Source organism: Carassius gibelio, chromosome A5 (genome assembly GCF_023724105.1).
Source record: "Carassius gibelio isolate Cgi1373 ecotype wild population from Czech Republic chromosome A5, carGib1.2-hapl.c, whole genome shotgun sequence".
NCBI classification, from domain to species: Eukaryota; Metazoa; Chordata; class Actinopteri; order Cypriniformes; family Cyprinidae; genus Carassius; species Carassius gibelio.
Window position 1 is genome coordinate 6,923,344 of NC_068375.1, and position 19,448 is coordinate 6,942,791.

Consider the following 19,448-nt stretch of genomic DNA (forward strand, 5'->3'; position numbering starts at 1 on the left):
TAGCGCAAACCCCCTCAGCACAGAGGCTGAGAGAAAAAAAAGCCATTTTAACGGCTCCCTTAGAAGCTTTCGTTTCGTTCGTTTTCTTTTCTTTTCTTTACTAAGTTTATTCAACTATTCGCCTCTCCACGCCTCTCCACTCTCTCTCTCTTTTATTTGGATTCGTTATGTATTGTATAAAGCTTACTGTTTGTATTGTCGTACGCATATTTACTCTGTGTGATTTGTAGTTTGATGTATTACTAGTTTAATTATTAAAAACCCATATACTGACGATTGGCTTGGACTCCACCCCACTCACATTACGAGTCACTGAGATGTTTGACCTATAGCTACAAGCTCTAAATTTAGAAACTAAATTTATCATAAGGATAGGATAATATTTTCATGGCCAGAGAATACTTTTCCTTGAATTATAAGGCGTGATAACTTTATTGAAAATTGATAGGTCTACAGTGGTTTGCTGGACATACCACGGTTTGATTTGCAGTAATTTACAGTAAGAGATATCACAATAATTGATATGAAGAATGTAATATTGACATATTAATGAGTAAGTTACAGTGCCCTGTGATTATTTATTTTTATAGGCAATTGAGCTATTTTTCATAATCAATCAAATTTAATGTAACTGTCATCTGAGATTTAAATTAATCATATTCCTGATTAATTATTCAAATTCCCTATATATCATTTGAGTTAATTACTATGTAAAACTCATTGTTGTTACAATGTTACCCTTGGGAGATATCATCAGGAAACATGGTGTTAGCTTTCACTGTTATGCTGATGATACTCAGCTCTATATGTCTTTGCGGCCCGGTGAAACACACCAATTTGAAAAACTAATGGAATGAGTAGTCAATATAAAAAAACTGGATGACGAGTAATTTCTTATTGCTGAATTCTGAAAAAACAGAGGTGTTAATTATAGGACCTAAAAACTCTGCATGTAATAACCTAGAACACTGTCTAAGACTTGATGGCTGCTCTGTCAATTCTTCGTCATCAGTTAGGAACCTAGATGTGCTATTTGATCGCAATCTTTCCTTAGAAAGCCACGTTTCTAGCATTTGTAAAACTGCATTTTTCAATCTCAAAAATATATCTAATCTCAAAAATATATTTAAATTACGGCCTATGCTCTCAATGTCAAATGCAGAAATGTCAATCCATGCATTTATGACCTCAAGGTTAGATTATTGTAATGCTTTATTGGGTGGTTGTTCTGCACGCTTAGTAAACAAACTACAGCTAGTCCAAAATGCAGCAGCAAGAGTTCTTACTAGAACCAGGAAGTATGACCATATTAGCCCAGTCCTGTCAACATTGCACTGGCTCCCTATCAAACATAGTATAGATTTTTAAATATTGCTTATTACTTATCAAGTAACCTAACATTGTTCGGGAGGCAGACACACTCTTGCAGTTTAAATCTAGATTAAAGACCCATCTCTTTAACCTGGCATACACATAACATACTAATATGCTTTTAATAAAAAGGATTTTTAGGCTGCATTAATTAGGTAAACCGGAAACCAGGAACACTTCCCATAACACCCGATGTACTTGCTACATCATTAGAAGAATGGCATCTACTCTAATATTAGTCTGTTTCTCTCTTATTCCAAGGTCACCGTAGCCACCAGATCCAGTCTGTATCCAGATCAGAGGGTCTCTGCAGTCACCCGGGATGTAGACAGGACCTCTACATCCCTGAAAGACCGCGGAGACCAGGACAACTAGAGCCCCAGATACAGATCCCCTGTAAAGACCTTGTCTCAGAAGACCACAAGGACAAGACCACAAGAAACGGATGATTATTCTGCACAATCTGATTTTGCTGCAACCTGGAATTGAACTACTGGTTTCGTCTGGTCAGAGGAGAACTGGCCCCCCAACTGAGCCTGGTTTCTCCCAAGGTTTTTTTCTCCCTTCTGTCACCGATGGAGTTTTGGTTCCTTGCTACAGTTACCTCTGGCTTGCTTAGTTGGGGTCACTTCATCTACAGCGATATCATTGATTTTATTGCAAATAAATGCACAGACACAACTTAAACCGAACAGAGATGACATCACTGAATTCAATGATGAACTACCTTTAACTGTCATTTTGCATTATTGACACACTGTTTTCCTAATGAATGTTGTTCAGTTGCTTTGACGCAATGTATTTTGTTTAAAGTGCTATATAAATAAAGGAGACTTGACTTGACAAAGAATTGCTCAGAGCGTCTGAAGATCTGGGTGCAGTCCACGTATTTGTGTAGCGCTCTTACGGGACACAGCAACGCCCAGGCTGGATCTGCTTCCCCTCTTCCACCACCTGGTCTCAGAAGGTAGTGGTCGGAACCTTGGGCATGTACCCAGGCCGGGGTCTCAGGACAATGTGAGAGTATGCCGGCCCGAACACAAGGCACTCTTCACTTACCGAAAATGCTTGGAGGTCCCCGACCCTCTTGATGGAAGTGAGCGTGATCAGGAGCAATGGACTTAAGAGAGGAACTTTAGTTAAACTGAATCAAGCAGCTCAAATGGACCCGTCTGGAGTCCAGCCAGAACAACAGAAATATCCCAGGAGGGTATTGGGGTGTCCTAGGAGGATTCAACCTTCTGGCACCCCTCAAGAACCTAACGATCAGGTCATGACTTCCAAAAGACCATCTCTCCACTGCATCATGATGTGCTGTGATTGCAGCAACATACATTTTCAAAGTGGAGGGAGACAGCCCACTCTCCAACCTTTATTGCAGGAAAGAAAGCACAGTTCTGACCGAGCATCTCCAGACTCCACTTCAAACCATAGACCTGCCTCTTAGAGGAACTTCTAGCCTGAGTAATTAGGTCTACCACCGCTGGCGGTAGATCACTTAGGTCTGCCACATCCCATCCAGAAGCCACACATGGAGATTCCAGAGATATGGACTCAGGTGCCAAAGTTACCCAGCCCCTGAGAAAGGTGGTCCCTAATCAGAGGGATGCACCAGGGAGGGGCTGACACGAGAAGCATGAGTTCCGGTCCTGGGGGTCCTGGGTCAGGGAATAGTACAACTAGCAGTGGGAGGACTTATGGGAAGCAAACACTTCCACCTGAGTTTCCCCAAATCGACTTCAGATCAGGTGGATCGTCTGGGGATGGAGTCACCATTCTCCTCCTGAGAGTGCGTCAGCCACACAATTGAGCTCCCCCAGAATCTGTAAAGCGCTCATCGACTTAAGCCACGTCTTACTCCAGAAAAGGAGATGGCGGGCGAGTTAAGAAATGTGACCTGATCATAAACCACCCTGTCGGTTGATTTATGAAACAGCCGCAGTGTTGTCCGTGCAGACCAACACATGCATGTCCAGCAGCAGTGGCCGAAACTGCCTTAAGGTTAGATGCACTGCCAGCAAATCCAGACAGTTGATGTGCCAAAGCTGTCGAGGTCCTTTCTAGGACCCCATGCTGCCTGTCCATTGGACATAGTGCCCCAGCCTGTGTCATCCTTCTTGACAACGACATTCCGGGACACTAGGGCACCCTGGCCCATAGAAAAGCAAGGTCTGATCAGGGACTGAATAGGCAGCAACAGATCGATGTGATGATGACACTATGTGTACCGTGGCGCCATGCCCATCTGGAGACTCGGTAGTGTAATATTCTTCAACAACGCTAGTATCCTCAAAAAGGTAAGTACGTCCAAAGAAAAAAAAAGTGGTCTTTCTGAAAGTGTTTATTTCATTTAGAGTGAAAATAATATTTGCATGTGAAAGCATGATTCCTAACTCCAAACAATGGACAATGTTCAGTCAGTATTGTGCATCAATGAATATTCAGTTTGCAGAAAAGAATGATTTACTCATAACACATTTGAAAATGTTCATCTTAAATCAACATGGTACCATACACCATAAAGTTGTAAATAAAACAAAAATGATTGCAGATTTTTTTTTTCAGTCTTTCTATTTCAAAATGTCACATTTAATTCAATGTGTTACTTCCTGTCCTTTATACTTAACTGTTAAATTTACTAGAAGCTTCTAAGTGACACTCAAACAGCAGTAAAGTCTTGTTTTTATTATTAATTTTATAGTAGTTTGTTTTCTTCAGAATTACCAAAGTCAGCATTTAGACAGAAAAAAAAACGATAACATTGTGAAATATTATTAACATTTAAAATAATTGTTTTCTATTTGAATATGTTTTAAAATTTAATTTATTTCTGTGATTTATGAAAACCACTGAGCTATATGCATTTATTGTCATCACAATACACACAAGTAGATAATGAAAGTTTTGAAGTTAATAAGTGTAACTGCAGAGTTTTTTTTTTGTCTCTTTGTATCCTTAAGGCTCTGGTTTACTGATGTGAAGTTTTAATGTTGCTTGTGTGCTGCAGCAGTAAAACATTTATGCATTTTATATGCAAGTACTTTTTTTTTTTACAGGAATTGGAATGTGTGTATTTCCTGCAGCATTTTTACTGAAACGTGAGTTGGAAACTCACACAACCTGTCAGTGAATACCTGATAAGTGGCAATGGTGTGACTGGCTTTAGAATTGCTTCTAGATTTAAGGTTTTTCTTTTTTTAAGTTTGTGTGGTCTACAAATGCTCTGGGCATTGTTCAAATATTCCACGTCTGTTCTGGAAATGGCAGAAAGGCAGGGGTTTTCCGTGTTCCTAAATCTATGAATATAAAGTCTACACAGAACTTTTCTATTGTTTTGTTTCATGGGGAAACACACACATGAAAGTTATTCAATGAAAGGTATACAACTCTTTTGCATTGTTTTGGGGTGCTAAAATATAATGTATTATTCCATAACATATAAATGTTACATTCAAATAATATAACTGACCTCACAATAGGTCAGACTATTTAATATGTGGTTCATTGCAAATCTTCAAATAGTGATATCTGAAATAGCAAGGACAGCAATCGTTTCTGGCCATCCAATACATTATATTTTGTTTTTCATACTGATTCTTCCAGCTCCCAGATATCACAGTTATGCTTGTATGCGACACCAGGTTAAGCTGTGTTTCGTGACACTTTATTTCAGTGGAAACCGAAAAAGGGAAGAGAGAAAAGGGGGGGTTATATTGCTATTTCGTGCATACTCATCTGTTCTGGATTCGAAACATCACAATAAATCCCCACTGATTGATGCCAAACAAAGCTAATGTCTATAACATCTTGATACTTAGTATTATATAGTTAGTTTAAGATATTAATATTTTAAGATATGCAAATGTTGATATTGTATTTTTCGGTTGTAAAAAGAAAACAATGAAATTCAGTGAAAAAAAGAACTGAAATACAAAGACTCGATCTCCACGTTATCTCTAAACACAGGTTTTCTGGATAAACGTTGCGGTCTGGTTGATCTCCAGAGTACATTTGGATAATTTATCTGGAAAGGATGATGCATCAGATCACACAGATAGAGCCTCCAGGAAAGGAATGGTTTACCCCAAAATGTCCTGAAAATTGAGTTTGTTTCTTCATCAGGTTTGGAGAAATGTAGCATTGCATCAGTGTCTCATCAATGGATGCTCTGCAGTGAATGGGTGCCGTCAGAATGAGAGTCCAAACAGCTGATAATAACAGCACAACATCGGTGCAGATATTATGAAGTATGGACTTGTATTTTAACTGGAAGCAACAGTTTGAAGTTAAAACGTTTTAATGATGGATTTGTTGATGAAGACACAAACTCTTGCTTTTGGCCTGACAGAGAATAGATTTTCAGCCAATTTTAATTTGTGAAACTATTCCTTTAAAACTGTGCAAAGAAGACTTGTGAGAGAGTTCATGAACTGAGAATGGAACTGAGAAAAATATGTATTGCAGTCAAACATATCAAACATAAGATAAGCGATTACTCAAAAAATAAATGTATTTAAGGGACTGAATGTTTTCAATAGATTGGGGCCAGTAAGAAAGAAGCCTCTTCTGCTCACCAAGGTATTTATTTGATCAAAAGTACAGAAGAAAAGTAATAATATTACATATTCTTCTGTTTTCTATATGAATATATTTTAAACTGTCATTTATTTCTCTGACGCTCCGCTGTATTTTCAGCATCATTCCTCGTCTTCAGTGTCACATGATCTTCAGAAATCATAATAATATGCTGATTTTCTTGCTCAAAAAACATTTCTGATTATTATCAGTGTTGAAAACAGTTGTGCTTCGCAATGTTTTTGTGGAAATGGTGATACATTTTATTCTTCGGGATTCTTTGATGAATATAAAGTTCAAAAGAACAGCATTTTTAAAATATGTCTTCACTGTCACTTCACTAATCAATTTAATGCATCCTTGTTGAGTAGATGTACTAATGTTTGAAACTTTTGAAAGATAGCGTATGCACGTGAAATAGAAAATCAAAGGCTTAGAGATGACTAGTGTGGCAGAGCAATGAACCATCTTGACCTTTCACCTCTGTGTCATACAAGGGCTTTTCTGAACCTGTGCTTTTCTGCTGCATGAAAGACAAGATGTGCTGAGATGAAACAAGCAGGTTTGGACTCAAACCTGCATCCCCATTGGAGCAGCATCACGTGCCATGTGTATGTGCACTGTCACATAAACACTGCGGCACAGATATGGAGCAATGACGTAAACTCTATTAGACAGCTCTTACAGACAGTCCTTGTGTTCATTGTTCTTCATTAATGAAGCAGACAGCAGCTGATGTGAACTGACAGATCAGCAAATAACACACATCTAACACACAGAGTCACATCCAACTCTTCCCACCAGCTTGAAAAGATAGAAAGTGAGCGTGGCTGAATTTTATTATATGAGAAGCTAAATACTGAGCTTTAGAATGGAAACATGCATATTTATGGTAACTCATTTCAGATCAAAAACTGATCTGTGCAGATTTATACATTCACACATTCAATTTCTAAATCACCATGTGAATTTCTATACAGGTTGTTCTTGCTAAATAGTACTTTTAATGATTCAAGGCAAGCATAAATGATTAGTGCGTTTCAGAGTTTAATCAAAAAAGCACCCACTAAACAGGAGTAGGCCTAGATAATACAGCTATAACGCTTTAGCTATTTGGACTTTCAGTTTTTGACTAAATACGTATAAATATTGCCTGATGCGTTCAAGCACAGCCTGTAAACCCATGACGCGTGCTGACTGTCATCACAACGTCAGCTTACACGGCAGTGTCACGCATAGTTTGGCACAGTTCCACGCATAATTTGACAATAGGCAAACAATAAATTGCTAAAACAGAACGACCTTTCTAATACAGAAGATCATAACAAAGAGGAAGTGTGTTGTCAAGCTTACTGAAGAAACACACGCCGTGGCTTTGAGTTACTTCGAAACACGACGAATGTGTGACGCCAGCGGATCGTAGCCAATCAAAATCGCTTTACGATGAAGTGGGCGGGGCGTGCTGTTTATTATTTACAGCACTGGCATGCGAAAGCACATTGTACTGCTCCAGTGTGGACAGAATAAATGATTACCATTTGGGCATGTTCTGGCAGCAATTATAAATCTCTTACAATTTAGGCTATTTGCTGGTGTCACATAACGACAGATTTCGAGAGGAATATCATTTAAATCGAACAAACAGTATTTATAACAAAATGGACATTTTTGGACAAAATAAGACACAGACAAACACCACCATTCCGCCTGACAACTGGACATATGTGAGTGATTTAACAGCTTTCACCATGACTTAATGACAAAATGATCGCAGATATTTGAGAAGTACTAATCCAAGTAAATGTTTATGAATCCCTGATTTAAGGTCATAAACTCATAAAAATAGTCTACCTATGTTACGTTTGGTGTTCTACATGGCTAAAATGAACACGGACAGATTCTTCTCTTTCTTTTCTTAGGTATATTCAATAGTTCGATGGATTCAAATATCAATGGCCGTCCTGAGGTATCTATTCAATCATTTTCCTTTACTCGTTATATAAAGAGACTCGTATTAATCAATGTTTATGTCTTTTATACTTATATATCTCTTAATGATTTGACTCTCAGCATCTTAGGTGCTGGCTCCATAATCTTTTATGCGATTTCGAAAGGACTAGTAAGAAAACCAGAGGTACGCCTCCATCATCTATATCTACTGTGATTTGTTAATAACGTGTTCAAACACGCATGTGATTTAGACCACCGTCACACACCTGTGTTTCAGGTGCTGCCGTTGTTCTTGTTGAGTTTGACAGACCTGCTGTTAGCTCTGAGCTGGATGTGTGGAGGTCTTCTCTTCACCGAGTCCTGTGACGCTTACAACATCTGCTACAACCTGCACATAGTGGAACAGGTACGAAACCGACACCTTATCATGCAGAAATAATGCTTACCACAGACAAAAGAAGATACTTCCTCTTTGTGTCTCTGTACATTACGTGTTTTTACATCACACTTCCACTTCCACAAATAAAGCATCATTGCCCAGGAGCAGTTCGACTGACTGTTAAAGCAACAGCCTACCCAAAAATAAAAAAAGGCTAAAAATGTACTCGCCCTCAGGTGTATTTCTACATTTGGAGAAATGTAGCATTGCATCTGTGTCTCATCAATGGATGCTCTGCAGTGAATGGGTGCCGTCAGAATGAGAGTCCAAACAGATGATAATAACATCACAATAATACACAGCACTCCAGTCCATCAGTTAATGTCTGGTGAGAAGAAACAAATCCTTCAAGACTCAAGCATCCATTATAGGGCATTCTCTAGTAAAACATTTTGTCTCATCTGAATCAGGAGAGAAATATGTGCAGGTCAAGCATCATTTGCAGGCCAAAATAATCTAAAACAGCTCTAAACAAATATCTTTGATGGATTTTTATGTGAGAGGGGGAGGGACTTCTTCACTGGAGGAACAATGTTATGGATTATGGATCATATTTTGGCCAGAAATGACAGTTAAAGTTAAAACGTCTTAATGATGGATTTGTTTTTTACAAACATGCAGCTTTTGGCTTCTTAAGACATTAACTGATGGACTGGAGTGCTGTGGATTATTTTAATGTTTTTATTAGCTGTTTGGACTCTCGTTCTGACGGCACCCATTCACTGTAGAGCATCCATTGATGAGACACTGATGCAATGCTACATTTCTCCAAATCTGATGAAGTAACAAACTCATCTTCATCTTGGATGGGCTGAAGGTGAGGACATTTTCAGCCATTTTTTGAGGCTGAACTATTCCATATCAGGCAATCTTTTCATATGTTTATCAAGTCATTCATTGTCTCTATCACTATTAATTAAATAAATGTTTTTAACATACTGGTATTTTTTTACATCGAGAAAAATAATGCCATTTAACCTAAAATAATTTTTTTTTTGGACATGGTTCTAAAGATATGTTATCTTAAGGGATGTCATGGCACACAAATATTGTAATTATTCCATTTCATGTTACCAATTGATACATGACTTTTTTGAAAATGACATGATTGCAGAAAAATGGAAAGTATTTAGCCAGTAATTTGTTGTTCGGCGTTTAAATTGTATGTGCTAAAAAAGAAAGAAACTCAAATGAGGGAGGGACCGTTTTAACCCTGTGCTTCATTCCTGCATCCTGCCAATGCACTGCAGGCCTAAACATATGCCTCTCATTACTGAAGCCTGTTTGTTTGGCATTTAGTGAAGAAAACCATGCGTGCTTGGGCAGTTTCACGTCAAAAACAAGTTGTTCTCAGCTCAGACCATAAAACCAGAGAGCTCTGAAGCAAAAAACAGACATGGAACTGGGACCAGTCTGAAAAAGAAGTGGAGCAGCAAATTTGATATAATTAGTTGTGACCCACTTATAATGCAGTACTGCAGTGAGTTTGTCCCACTGACGTATTTCATTGTGCATTTCTAAATAGAGCAAATTGTGTACACAGTTTAGGGATTGTTTAAATCAGGCAATCCACACCTTGATCATATATAACTAACAGCTATCCTCCCGTGCTCCAAGCAAAACAGAAAGGAAAACCATGTTGGCATTTCTAAGAAAGATATGATATCGTTAATATCAGATGTTTCTCAATCCTGGAATGTCATTCAGCTCTTTGCTTTGCTTTGTCACGAATGTCAACAAAGGTGCTGTAAGAAAGAGTTTCCCAACCCTGGCCCTGGAGTCCCTCCTGAAAAACTATTGCAATTTGCATTTGAAATGAACTCCAAATCTCAAAAGTGTATATATTTATATGCCTATAATGGAATATTAATGAAATAAAAGGCCACTTAAGTGACTTGAACAGAGATACTTTGGGTTTGATTCTTAACACACTTAAATGCATTTTCAAAACTTGTTCACTTTCGTAATTAAATGTTTTGCTTAAAAAACATTTTAAACCATTTTGTTGTAATAATATTTTTTTTTCTTTAAAGAAGTACACTTATTTTAATGCGTTGACTAACGTACTAAATGCACATGTAGAGAACTCGATTATTATTTTAACTCTGGGGTGTTATTTGATATGACATTTAAAGTTAATATATTTTAAGTGTACTACATTGCAACGTCATCATTAAATGTGTAATTGCAAATATGTTTAAATACATGACTTGAAAGTTTGCAATAGAAATGCATTAAAGTATATTTTAGTTCACCATAAATGCTTGTCAGTACATTCAGTGGTACACTTTAACCATTTCTCAAAGAAACAAAATAAATAATTATAAAACTGCATTTAAAGATCTGCTTAAATCGGGATAGTGGAAATAAATTAAAATAAAAACTGATGTTAATTTACCCGTCCTCAGACTTATCCAAGATGTAGGTGACTTTTTTTATAATGCGAGTCAGAAGCTGTCCGTTTCTAGGAATAAAAGAAACATATAAGTGAACACAGAATTAATCCTCGTGGCTCCTGACGATATATTGAGTTCTTATGAAGCGAAATGATCAGTCTGTGCAAGAAAATGCACATTATTTACTACATAACCCAGAGCCTCCGGCAAACAGAGAAATCTGGTTCCGTGTGTACTTCTTTTGCACAAGGGGAAGCCCGACTGCACACATAAGCACGTCTCTCTCATCTCTTCACACACCTGGTCTCCAGTAACTAACCGCTGGCCTGAATCAGGTGTTTGTTAAGGGAGAAACAAACTGTGCTGTGTTGAGGCTCTCAGGGTCAGGGTTGGAAAGCACTGCAATCACATACTGCGCCAACAGGGTTTGAATGTGGATCTGAACTATCTTAAACTTTCTTGACTTCTCCCTTTGACTTTCACATCCTACAGACGCTTTACATGGCCTCGTTCTTCTACACGCTGCACTATGTTTGGGTGCTCTACACCGGACTGATGGGGAAGTACAGGAGACTCAATGGTTTCCCAGGCGAGGTAATCCACTCAGGTTTATGTGACGGTAATAAAGCAGCATATGATAGTCTGCGTGCTGACTGGCTTGTTTATTACAGTATCCAGCAAACACAAGGATCTGCAGGTGTCTCGGCCCTGTCCTGTCATGGTAAGAACATACATTATACAAAATATCACTCAAACTGAACCCATTAAATATTGATGTAGCAACATCATTTGTGCAAAGAAATGGTAAAATAAGTTTTGATTAAAAATCAATGTTTAAAAGCAGATTTAATGTCAAATTACCCAACATTTACAGTAAAAGCCCCTCAGATAGGGTTAAATGCGTTCAGGGCCGACTCTAGTGTAGATGTAGAAAAAACATGCCACAATTTACCAATATGTGCGTACTTTTGATATAGAAAGTTATTTTGTAAAACCTTTAAGTGCTTTATCAAAACAACACTTCAGCAGTTTCACTATTTATTCATTTTTACTATTTCGTAGGCTCTTATCTAAACATTTTTACCTTTTATTTTAATTTATTTAAATTAAAGGGATAACCCCTATTAATCACTTACCCTCATTTCGTTCCAAACCCGTTAAACCTTTGTTCGTCTTCAGAACACAATTTAAGATATTTTGGATGAAAACCAGGAGGCTTTTTACCGTCCCATAGACTGCCAAGTAAATAACAGAGTCAAGGTCCAGGAAAGAATGAAGAGCATCAGTGTTTTAATGGTCACGCTACGAAGCAGCAAAAATACTTTTTGTATGCGAAGAAAACAAAAATAACGACTTTATTCAAGAATTTGTCTCCTCTGTGTCTCTCCACATCAGCGATCCATGCAGCGCGAAAAAAAAAAAAAAAAAAAACTGAATCCAGAATTTTTTTTACGGAATGTGGAAAAAAATAAAACGGAATTTATTACAAATGTTAATTGAAATAAAATAAAATCTTTAAAAAACATGTTTTATTTCAGTTGCTAAGGCACCATTTTCGTCTAGTTTTCACTTTTAAGTACTTAATTAACTAAACCTAATTAAACCAAAAGTAATAAAAACAACATAATTACTAAAACTTTGAATAAAATTAAAGTGAAAACTATTCACATCTACAAGAACTATACTAATATAGCAAAGATACTAAAATTAGCCCTAAAGGTGTTTGTAAAAAACGTGGTGTGTCATGTTGTTATCTGATTATTGGTTAATATTGCCCACTTGTCCTTCCTCGTTCCCCTCACGTTTGCTCTCCTGTTTATTCTGCCTCCAGATCGTCACTCTATGTATATTGTGTTTTCATAATTTGTATTATTTTTGATAGAATAAAATCCCATCAGCTCTGCGGTCCTCACCTCTTCTCTTCACCCAAGCGTGACAAAAAGCTGCATCCTCGTCACCACGTACTGTTTATAGCATGGGAATATTAGCAAATAGTTCCCTCTTTTTAATTTAAATTTTATGCATAAAAAATCTAGAAAGAGTACACAGCCAAGCTCCCTTTGAATGGTTTTTACTATAAACTATGATAAACCCATTACCTGTAATCCTGCATACTATTTGGGGTAAATAACAAACAAAATAAAGGTGAGAACAGAATGAGGTTTGGTCATCTGACTGTCTGTCCTGATCTCTCCATACAGTCTGTTTCCATTAATGCTCACAGCGCCCGTCTTTGTAGCAGGAAATGTGTTTCGGTGCTACACAAACTTCACCCAGCCCTACAGGTCAGTCACAATACATGCACGGAAAATGATTCATAAACTACACTTTCTCATTACTTATTACCTAGCTTCTTTGATTTAAGCCTGTTGATATTAGGACTTTTAAGATGACGCTAATCCAGATGTGATTCCTGGTTTCCAGATGTTTGCTGATGCATACAGGCGCTGTGTATCTCACCTCATCTGTAAATACAGAGATGACAGCATGTAGTGTCATTCAAGACTACTGCATGACCATATTCCTTACGACCTTCCTCATCACCTTCATCGGCATCACTGTGAGCCCTCTCTAACATTTAACATGACTTGATCTCATTTTTGAATTCCTGAGCTAGTTACGATTTAAATGCACACTACTGTTCAAATGTTTCAACAGGGATATTGTGAAATATTATACGTGAATATCTTTTAAAATCTAATTTATTTCTGTCATTAAAGCTGAAGTTTCAGCATTATTACTCTAGTCTTCAGTGTCACATGATCCGCTTCATCATTTTGTGGAAAATGGGAAAGATCTGCTTTAAAATGTCTGTTTTGTTCAGCTTATTGTATTCATTTCTTTCCAAAAAGTCTTTCTGACCCCAAACATTTGAACAGTATCATAAGCGAACATTAGGCTAAAGATTCTCCAGAATCGATCATAATCTCACTGTAATCCTCGTTTTGATTTCAGACCCTCATGTGTAAAGCTCGCTCCCTTTACAAGCGTATCATCACGTCTCAAGGGTTTTTCGCCGACAATCATTGGGAAACTCTGCGTCTCCTGGAACGGCGTATGCTGCTTTATCCCTCAGCCTTCTTCTTCTGCTGGGGACCAGGTCAGCACACATTTGAAAACATTACAACATTTAAAAGTATATACATATACATATAATGTTACTGATGTTCTAAAGCAGCCAATTAGGAACATTTTCTCGTTTCCCTTAACCGTATATGTCAGTTTGTTTAGATAAATTGGGATTTATTATTTTATTGTATTAATAACCACTGCACATGCATAACACTCAAAAAATACATTAAGATTTGAATTGCATAAACATTTTCCATACATATGGATTACACAATTTTAGCATAAACAAACGAATAAACTTAATGTGATGCATTACGTATATAAATCATAAGTGAAATGGTAAGATTTCTGTACTCAAAAATTCTCGGAATAGTTCATTTTTAACTACTTCTATCTATTTAAATTCATTTAAATTAGCAAAATCACAGGAGTAGCTGAGCATGCTGATATACAGCTATATCACACAGCTACGAGTGTTATATTGCATTTATACAACAGTTCGACGCTACAAATGCGTGAATAAAAAAAGAGACAACTATGGAGTGTCTTTAAAAACCCTGTTTTGTGCAGAACTATTTTCTTCTGCCACGGAATCAAATCTCAGTTTGACAGTTTACCAGCTCAGCTCAAGATCTGTTACTAATACGGCTCCATAATTAATCAAAATTAAATTATATCACAGAGGCAATTAATCGCGATTAGGCAGAAGCTGCGATTGTCATGCATATCTTTCAGTGAAGCACAGTTCTGTGATCAGTAGTAAATCTCCATCTGAAAGCCAAGGGAGCTCTCGCGCTGAAAATCCAAGTATGCCCCGAAGAAGAAATCCAGGAAATCCAGAAATCGCTGCAGCTGAATAAACAGAAGGTTTAACTGCTTTCATTGATTCAGCGTGACTTATAAACACATGACTATGGCAATATAGATGCGTTCTAATAAAGTATATTTATAACGAAATGCTAATTGACAGCCAATGTCACTGCTTAGAACACAATGAAATATTATGTGCCTTAATTATTATGTTCAAGAAGCCACATCATCTCACAAAAGGGTTTATTTCAAACACTCGATGATGTTATGAAGTGAGTAAAAACATGTTATTAAATGTGGTATTTTCACGTGCTCTCAGGTGGAGCAGCGTTTACTAGACCGAGCCGTAGTTCACTGAGAAGCTACACAAACAGCGGTCATTATTGCGGTCAGCGGTCAGTATTCCTACGATTATATATGCAATTTTGCATAGCTTGTTAAGAGAACTATGGCTCTGTGTAGTAAATGGTGCTAATGGAGATTTACTGCTAATCACAGAACTTGCTTTACTGACTAAATGTGCATAACAATCTTGATTAATTGCATTTGATTAATCGTGCAGCCCTAGTTACTCATTTAAAAAGTGCCACTTTAGAACTGGTAAGGAAGGAACATTGAGTTGCTTAATTGAAAACTTACTGTATTAAAAGCTCACTGAATTAGAGTATTATGAGAGAGATGTACGGAGCGAGTGTGATTACCTGCATTCATTCTTCAGCTCAGTCTCTTATTAACAATAAAACATTAGTTTGAATCTCCGCTGAGGAAAGCGGTATCTTTGTCGCAATGTCTTTTCATTTGTTAAAGGTAATTTTTGATGACAGCGCTGCTCACAGCATTTGTTGGCTGCATCACAAGCTGTTGCTGGAAGTAAAAAGCAGTTCCTTTTTTACAACCCTGTTTCAGTCTCTTTCAATATAAAAGTCTTTACTGGGGACTCATTCAGAAAAACTTGTCGCCTTCTAATGGCAGAAGAATATAACATCACAAACACTGTTTCTCAGTGCTAAATACTATTATTAAATACTTCTATTATTTATATAAAATATTATTTATTGAATCATTATATTTAATAAACAAAGACAGGCATCATAAAAGTTCCTTGGCAATTCAGTCAAAAGTATAAAGGCAGCACTCTGATGTACTGCATTAAAGTAATAAAAATACAAATTATATTGCATCATGATAGGTAAAAATTGATAGCGTGAATGCACTGTAAGTTGCTTTGGATAAAAGTGTCTGCTAAATGCATAAATTTTAATTTTAATTTAATCTCATGTTTGAAATCTAATAGCACTGAACGGCCGCTGACGCCCTGGAGCTCACATCTCTGAAAGCAAAAAGTCACTATCTTTGATAACAAACTGTACTTCTCAAGTCTAAACAACTACATTCTCACCTTAAAACTCTCAAAACTACATTCAGTGACACAAAACAGTATTATTTATCAAATTAAAATTGGATTTGGGCGGAGGGATACAAATGATGAAATAATGAAGCGGAGGGATACAAATGTTATCACTAAAATATCTCTCAGACAATCGGATTTGAGAACCAGAAAGAAATGTTGTATTAATAATAATATATTTAAGACACATTTATTAAAATTGCTTAGCATCAGCATTAATCTGTTTGTTATGAAGAAGAATAAATGGAATCAGTTAAAAAGTATGAACAAGGTTCAAATATGGCTAGTTGTGGAACAAGCAATAATTATTTAATTAAAATGTATGAGATTGAAACAAATGAATGATAACTATATAAACCTATAGATACTGTGTATTTAAAACATACAGTTCAGTAGAACTATTACAGAAACCCTACCTGTTTCTTATTATTTCCTTTATGTGTGTCTGACAAATATGAATCACATTAAGTTTATATTAAAACAGTGTAATCAAAATCAATCAAAGTTTTATATGCTGTATTTTCAGCATCATTCCTCCAGTCTTCAGTGTCACATGATCTTCAGAAATCATAATAATATGATGATTTATTGCTCGAGAAAGATTTCTGATTATTATTGTTTTATGTTGAAAACAGTGCACAATATTTTTACAAAAATCTTAAAAATAGTTTGTTAATAACTTAATAACTTAACACTCAACGTTTTTTTTTTTAATGATCTCCTCTTTATTTCAGCAATATTTCTGGCCAGTATGATGTTGGTGAAACCGGAGATTATAGAGGGAAGGATGGGAGTCGTTCTCTACATCCTACAGGTTCGACAAAATACATAAAAGCACCTAGTGACTCATTACCCGTGCATGCAGTGTACTGTAACGTGTTCCTGTGGGTGTCCTCGACAGGCCTTCACCTCCGCCTCTCAGGGTCTGCTGAACTGTCTGGTGTACGGCTGGACGCAGCAGCACTTTCGCTCTCTCAGCAGCGGCAGCATCATACGGGACGCCTCCACCCAGACTCCACTGCTGCGCTCACAGAAACCAAACTACGCCGCTCTGCACTCTTCTGCATCACTCACCAATTTTGTCTGACGGAAAGACACGCAAGAATCCCTGTAATGCACTGGGAAGATACTTTAAGCCAAAGCGACCGAGGGATCGAACCCATGACTTGGCTGTCGAGAGCGTCGTGCTCTACACATTGAGTTACCTGAGCCAGTACAGCACAGTTACAGAAGACTGAAACAAGCGAAGTATGAAGACGCGTTTAGTCTTGATGAAACCCGCCGGAGCAGAAGCGTGTGTTTTGCTGTTGTATTACTAACACCAGATGGTAAAGACGCGCTGCTGAAAAAGCAACTTCATGTTTTTCTCTACTTGGTTTTTTTTTATTAATAAGATTTCAGATGCTGCACCTGCTGCTAGTTTAGCTGAGAAACCGTTTCATCATCCAGATTTGACAGTACTAGCTTTTACAATGACATGATCGAGACTTTCAGATCACGATTCACTGCTGAACAGTCGAAAAGGGAAAGACCGAAGGGAGATTACAGACAGAGGGAAATAGCTCTGAAACAGGATCTGAGAGGACAATACTGCTGCTTTCCATCCAAAAAAAAAAAAACTAAAACCTGAAGCCACCCACACACGGTGGTTAGCATCGCAGGTATCAGTCACTGCTAAAAGAGCACGAAACAAATAATTCATCCTTCAAAACAATTCTTCTCAGTGGAGCTGATGAGAAATATTAGCAGGAGATGACTCATATGAACCTGTCAAGATATTAGCCATGAATCATGGAGAAGCGTTTTGCTTAAAGTGAGGTATTTACAGTCATGGGAAAGCTGGAAATATGTGTTTTTTTCAGGTTTTGAAAAGTTATGAAATAATCTAAAGCTATATTCCTTCATCTTTTTACTCAGCCTTGTGAGGTTTTATCTTTAAACCTTCATAAAGGCATCGTACAAGAAATCCAGTAATCCAAGCTTTCATAAAAGACACGATCAGTAGTCTCAGTAGTTAAAAATCATTTAATTTAGGCTTTTATTCTCATATATACACATTGATCAATGCACATCCATAGAACACATCCAATAATCTCAACGTATGCTCAAATGTGCTTGTGTGAAACGCAGAACAAATCTCAAATGAATGACTTCTACCATGTTTTGGTTGTGTGACCTTTCAGTGGAAGGACAGCAATCTCTCAGGTTTCATTAAAATCATGATCTTCATCGAAGTTTCATAGGTGAACAAAAAGACTCGAGGGTGAGGAAATGAGGACGGTGTTTTCATATTTGGCTGAACTGTCCCTTTACAATGTCTTTGGAAATTTCTATTGTTGGTCATTTTTTCCAGTTGCTTTGATTTCAAATATGTTTTTGACTAGAAACTGGAGTAGAAAAGTCCTTGTTCAGTAATTACAGACAGCTGGAAAAGTCATGTTAAAAAGTGAATTGGTTAAAAGAGTGGGAATCCTGTTACAATTATATACGTATGGTGTCAACAATGACACGTTGCACTGTTTTCCCATTTTAGTTTGATTCATTTATCCCATGACGGAATGAGTTTTTAATGAATAGTATTTTATATGCATGTGTGTACATAGTCTTTCCACATTAAATGCTGTATGAAATATTTTAATATGTATAAGGTGTTGATATTTTGGGCTGGTTGATTTCAAACAGATTTGTACAGATGGATCCCTGCTCTAATTCTCAGCAAAATACTGCCACCTTCTGAAACAATCCAATATTATAACATAAGGCTCTCTCGAACTGATTTCATTGTAGGATATTATTTATATAGCAACAGTGTTTACACATGGAGCACCAAACCTGCCGAAATCCCCAAGAAATTAATGAATTAATAAATTAATATAAATAGGAAAATAAATATACATATACGCAACAGGCATAAATATAAATAAAATAAATAATTGAAAATGTGAAAATAAATGAATAAATAAATGTGGAAATAAATACTAGAGGGATTAAATACATATAACAACAGCAAATAAATGTAAAATTAAATAAGCTTAAAATAAATACAAAATAAATTAAAGAATAAAAATATTTATTGAAATGTAATTAAACATTAAGTCATTCATTCTGCGTGATTGGTCCTCCATATAGTTACAAAATACATCTAAATGTAGGTATAAATAGGGAAAATGTTAGTAAAAAAAAATAATAAAATCAAAGTGAAATAAAAAACAAACACAAATATAGAAATAAAATCCTCAAGGAAAGGCCTTAGTGAACAAATGTTTTAAATGTACAATGAAAGTCAATAAGGTCAGAGAGACTAGTTTTAAAGCGCTGTGGCGATGAAGCTCGTGAATATTAAATGCACTCACGCACGTGTCAATCACAGCAACGTCACAAACAAACCATCCAATCAAACAACCTCTAGCAGACATCCCGGAAAATC

General features: G+C 36.8%; 1 protein-coding gene across 1 annotated transcript; it reads left to right on the forward strand.

Annotated features, from left to right (window-relative positions):
• Positions 1-7,440: 7,440 nt before the first annotated feature.
• Positions 7,441-18,659, forward strand: LOC127990227 (transmembrane protein 116-like). The gene is made up of 11 exons (XM_052591483.1): positions 7,441-7,670; positions 7,866-7,912; positions 8,017-8,080; positions 8,174-8,302; positions 11,224-11,325; positions 11,403-11,452; positions 12,933-13,016; positions 13,156-13,291; positions 13,687-13,831; positions 16,756-16,835; positions 16,923-18,659. The coding sequence occupies exons 1-11, from the start codon at positions 7,605-7,607 to the stop codon at positions 17,106-17,108; spliced, it is 1,089 nt and encodes a 362-aa protein (XP_052447443.1). The 5' UTR covers positions 7,441-7,604; the 3' UTR covers positions 17,109-18,659.
• The last annotated feature ends 789 nt before the right edge of the window (positions 18,660-19,448 follow it).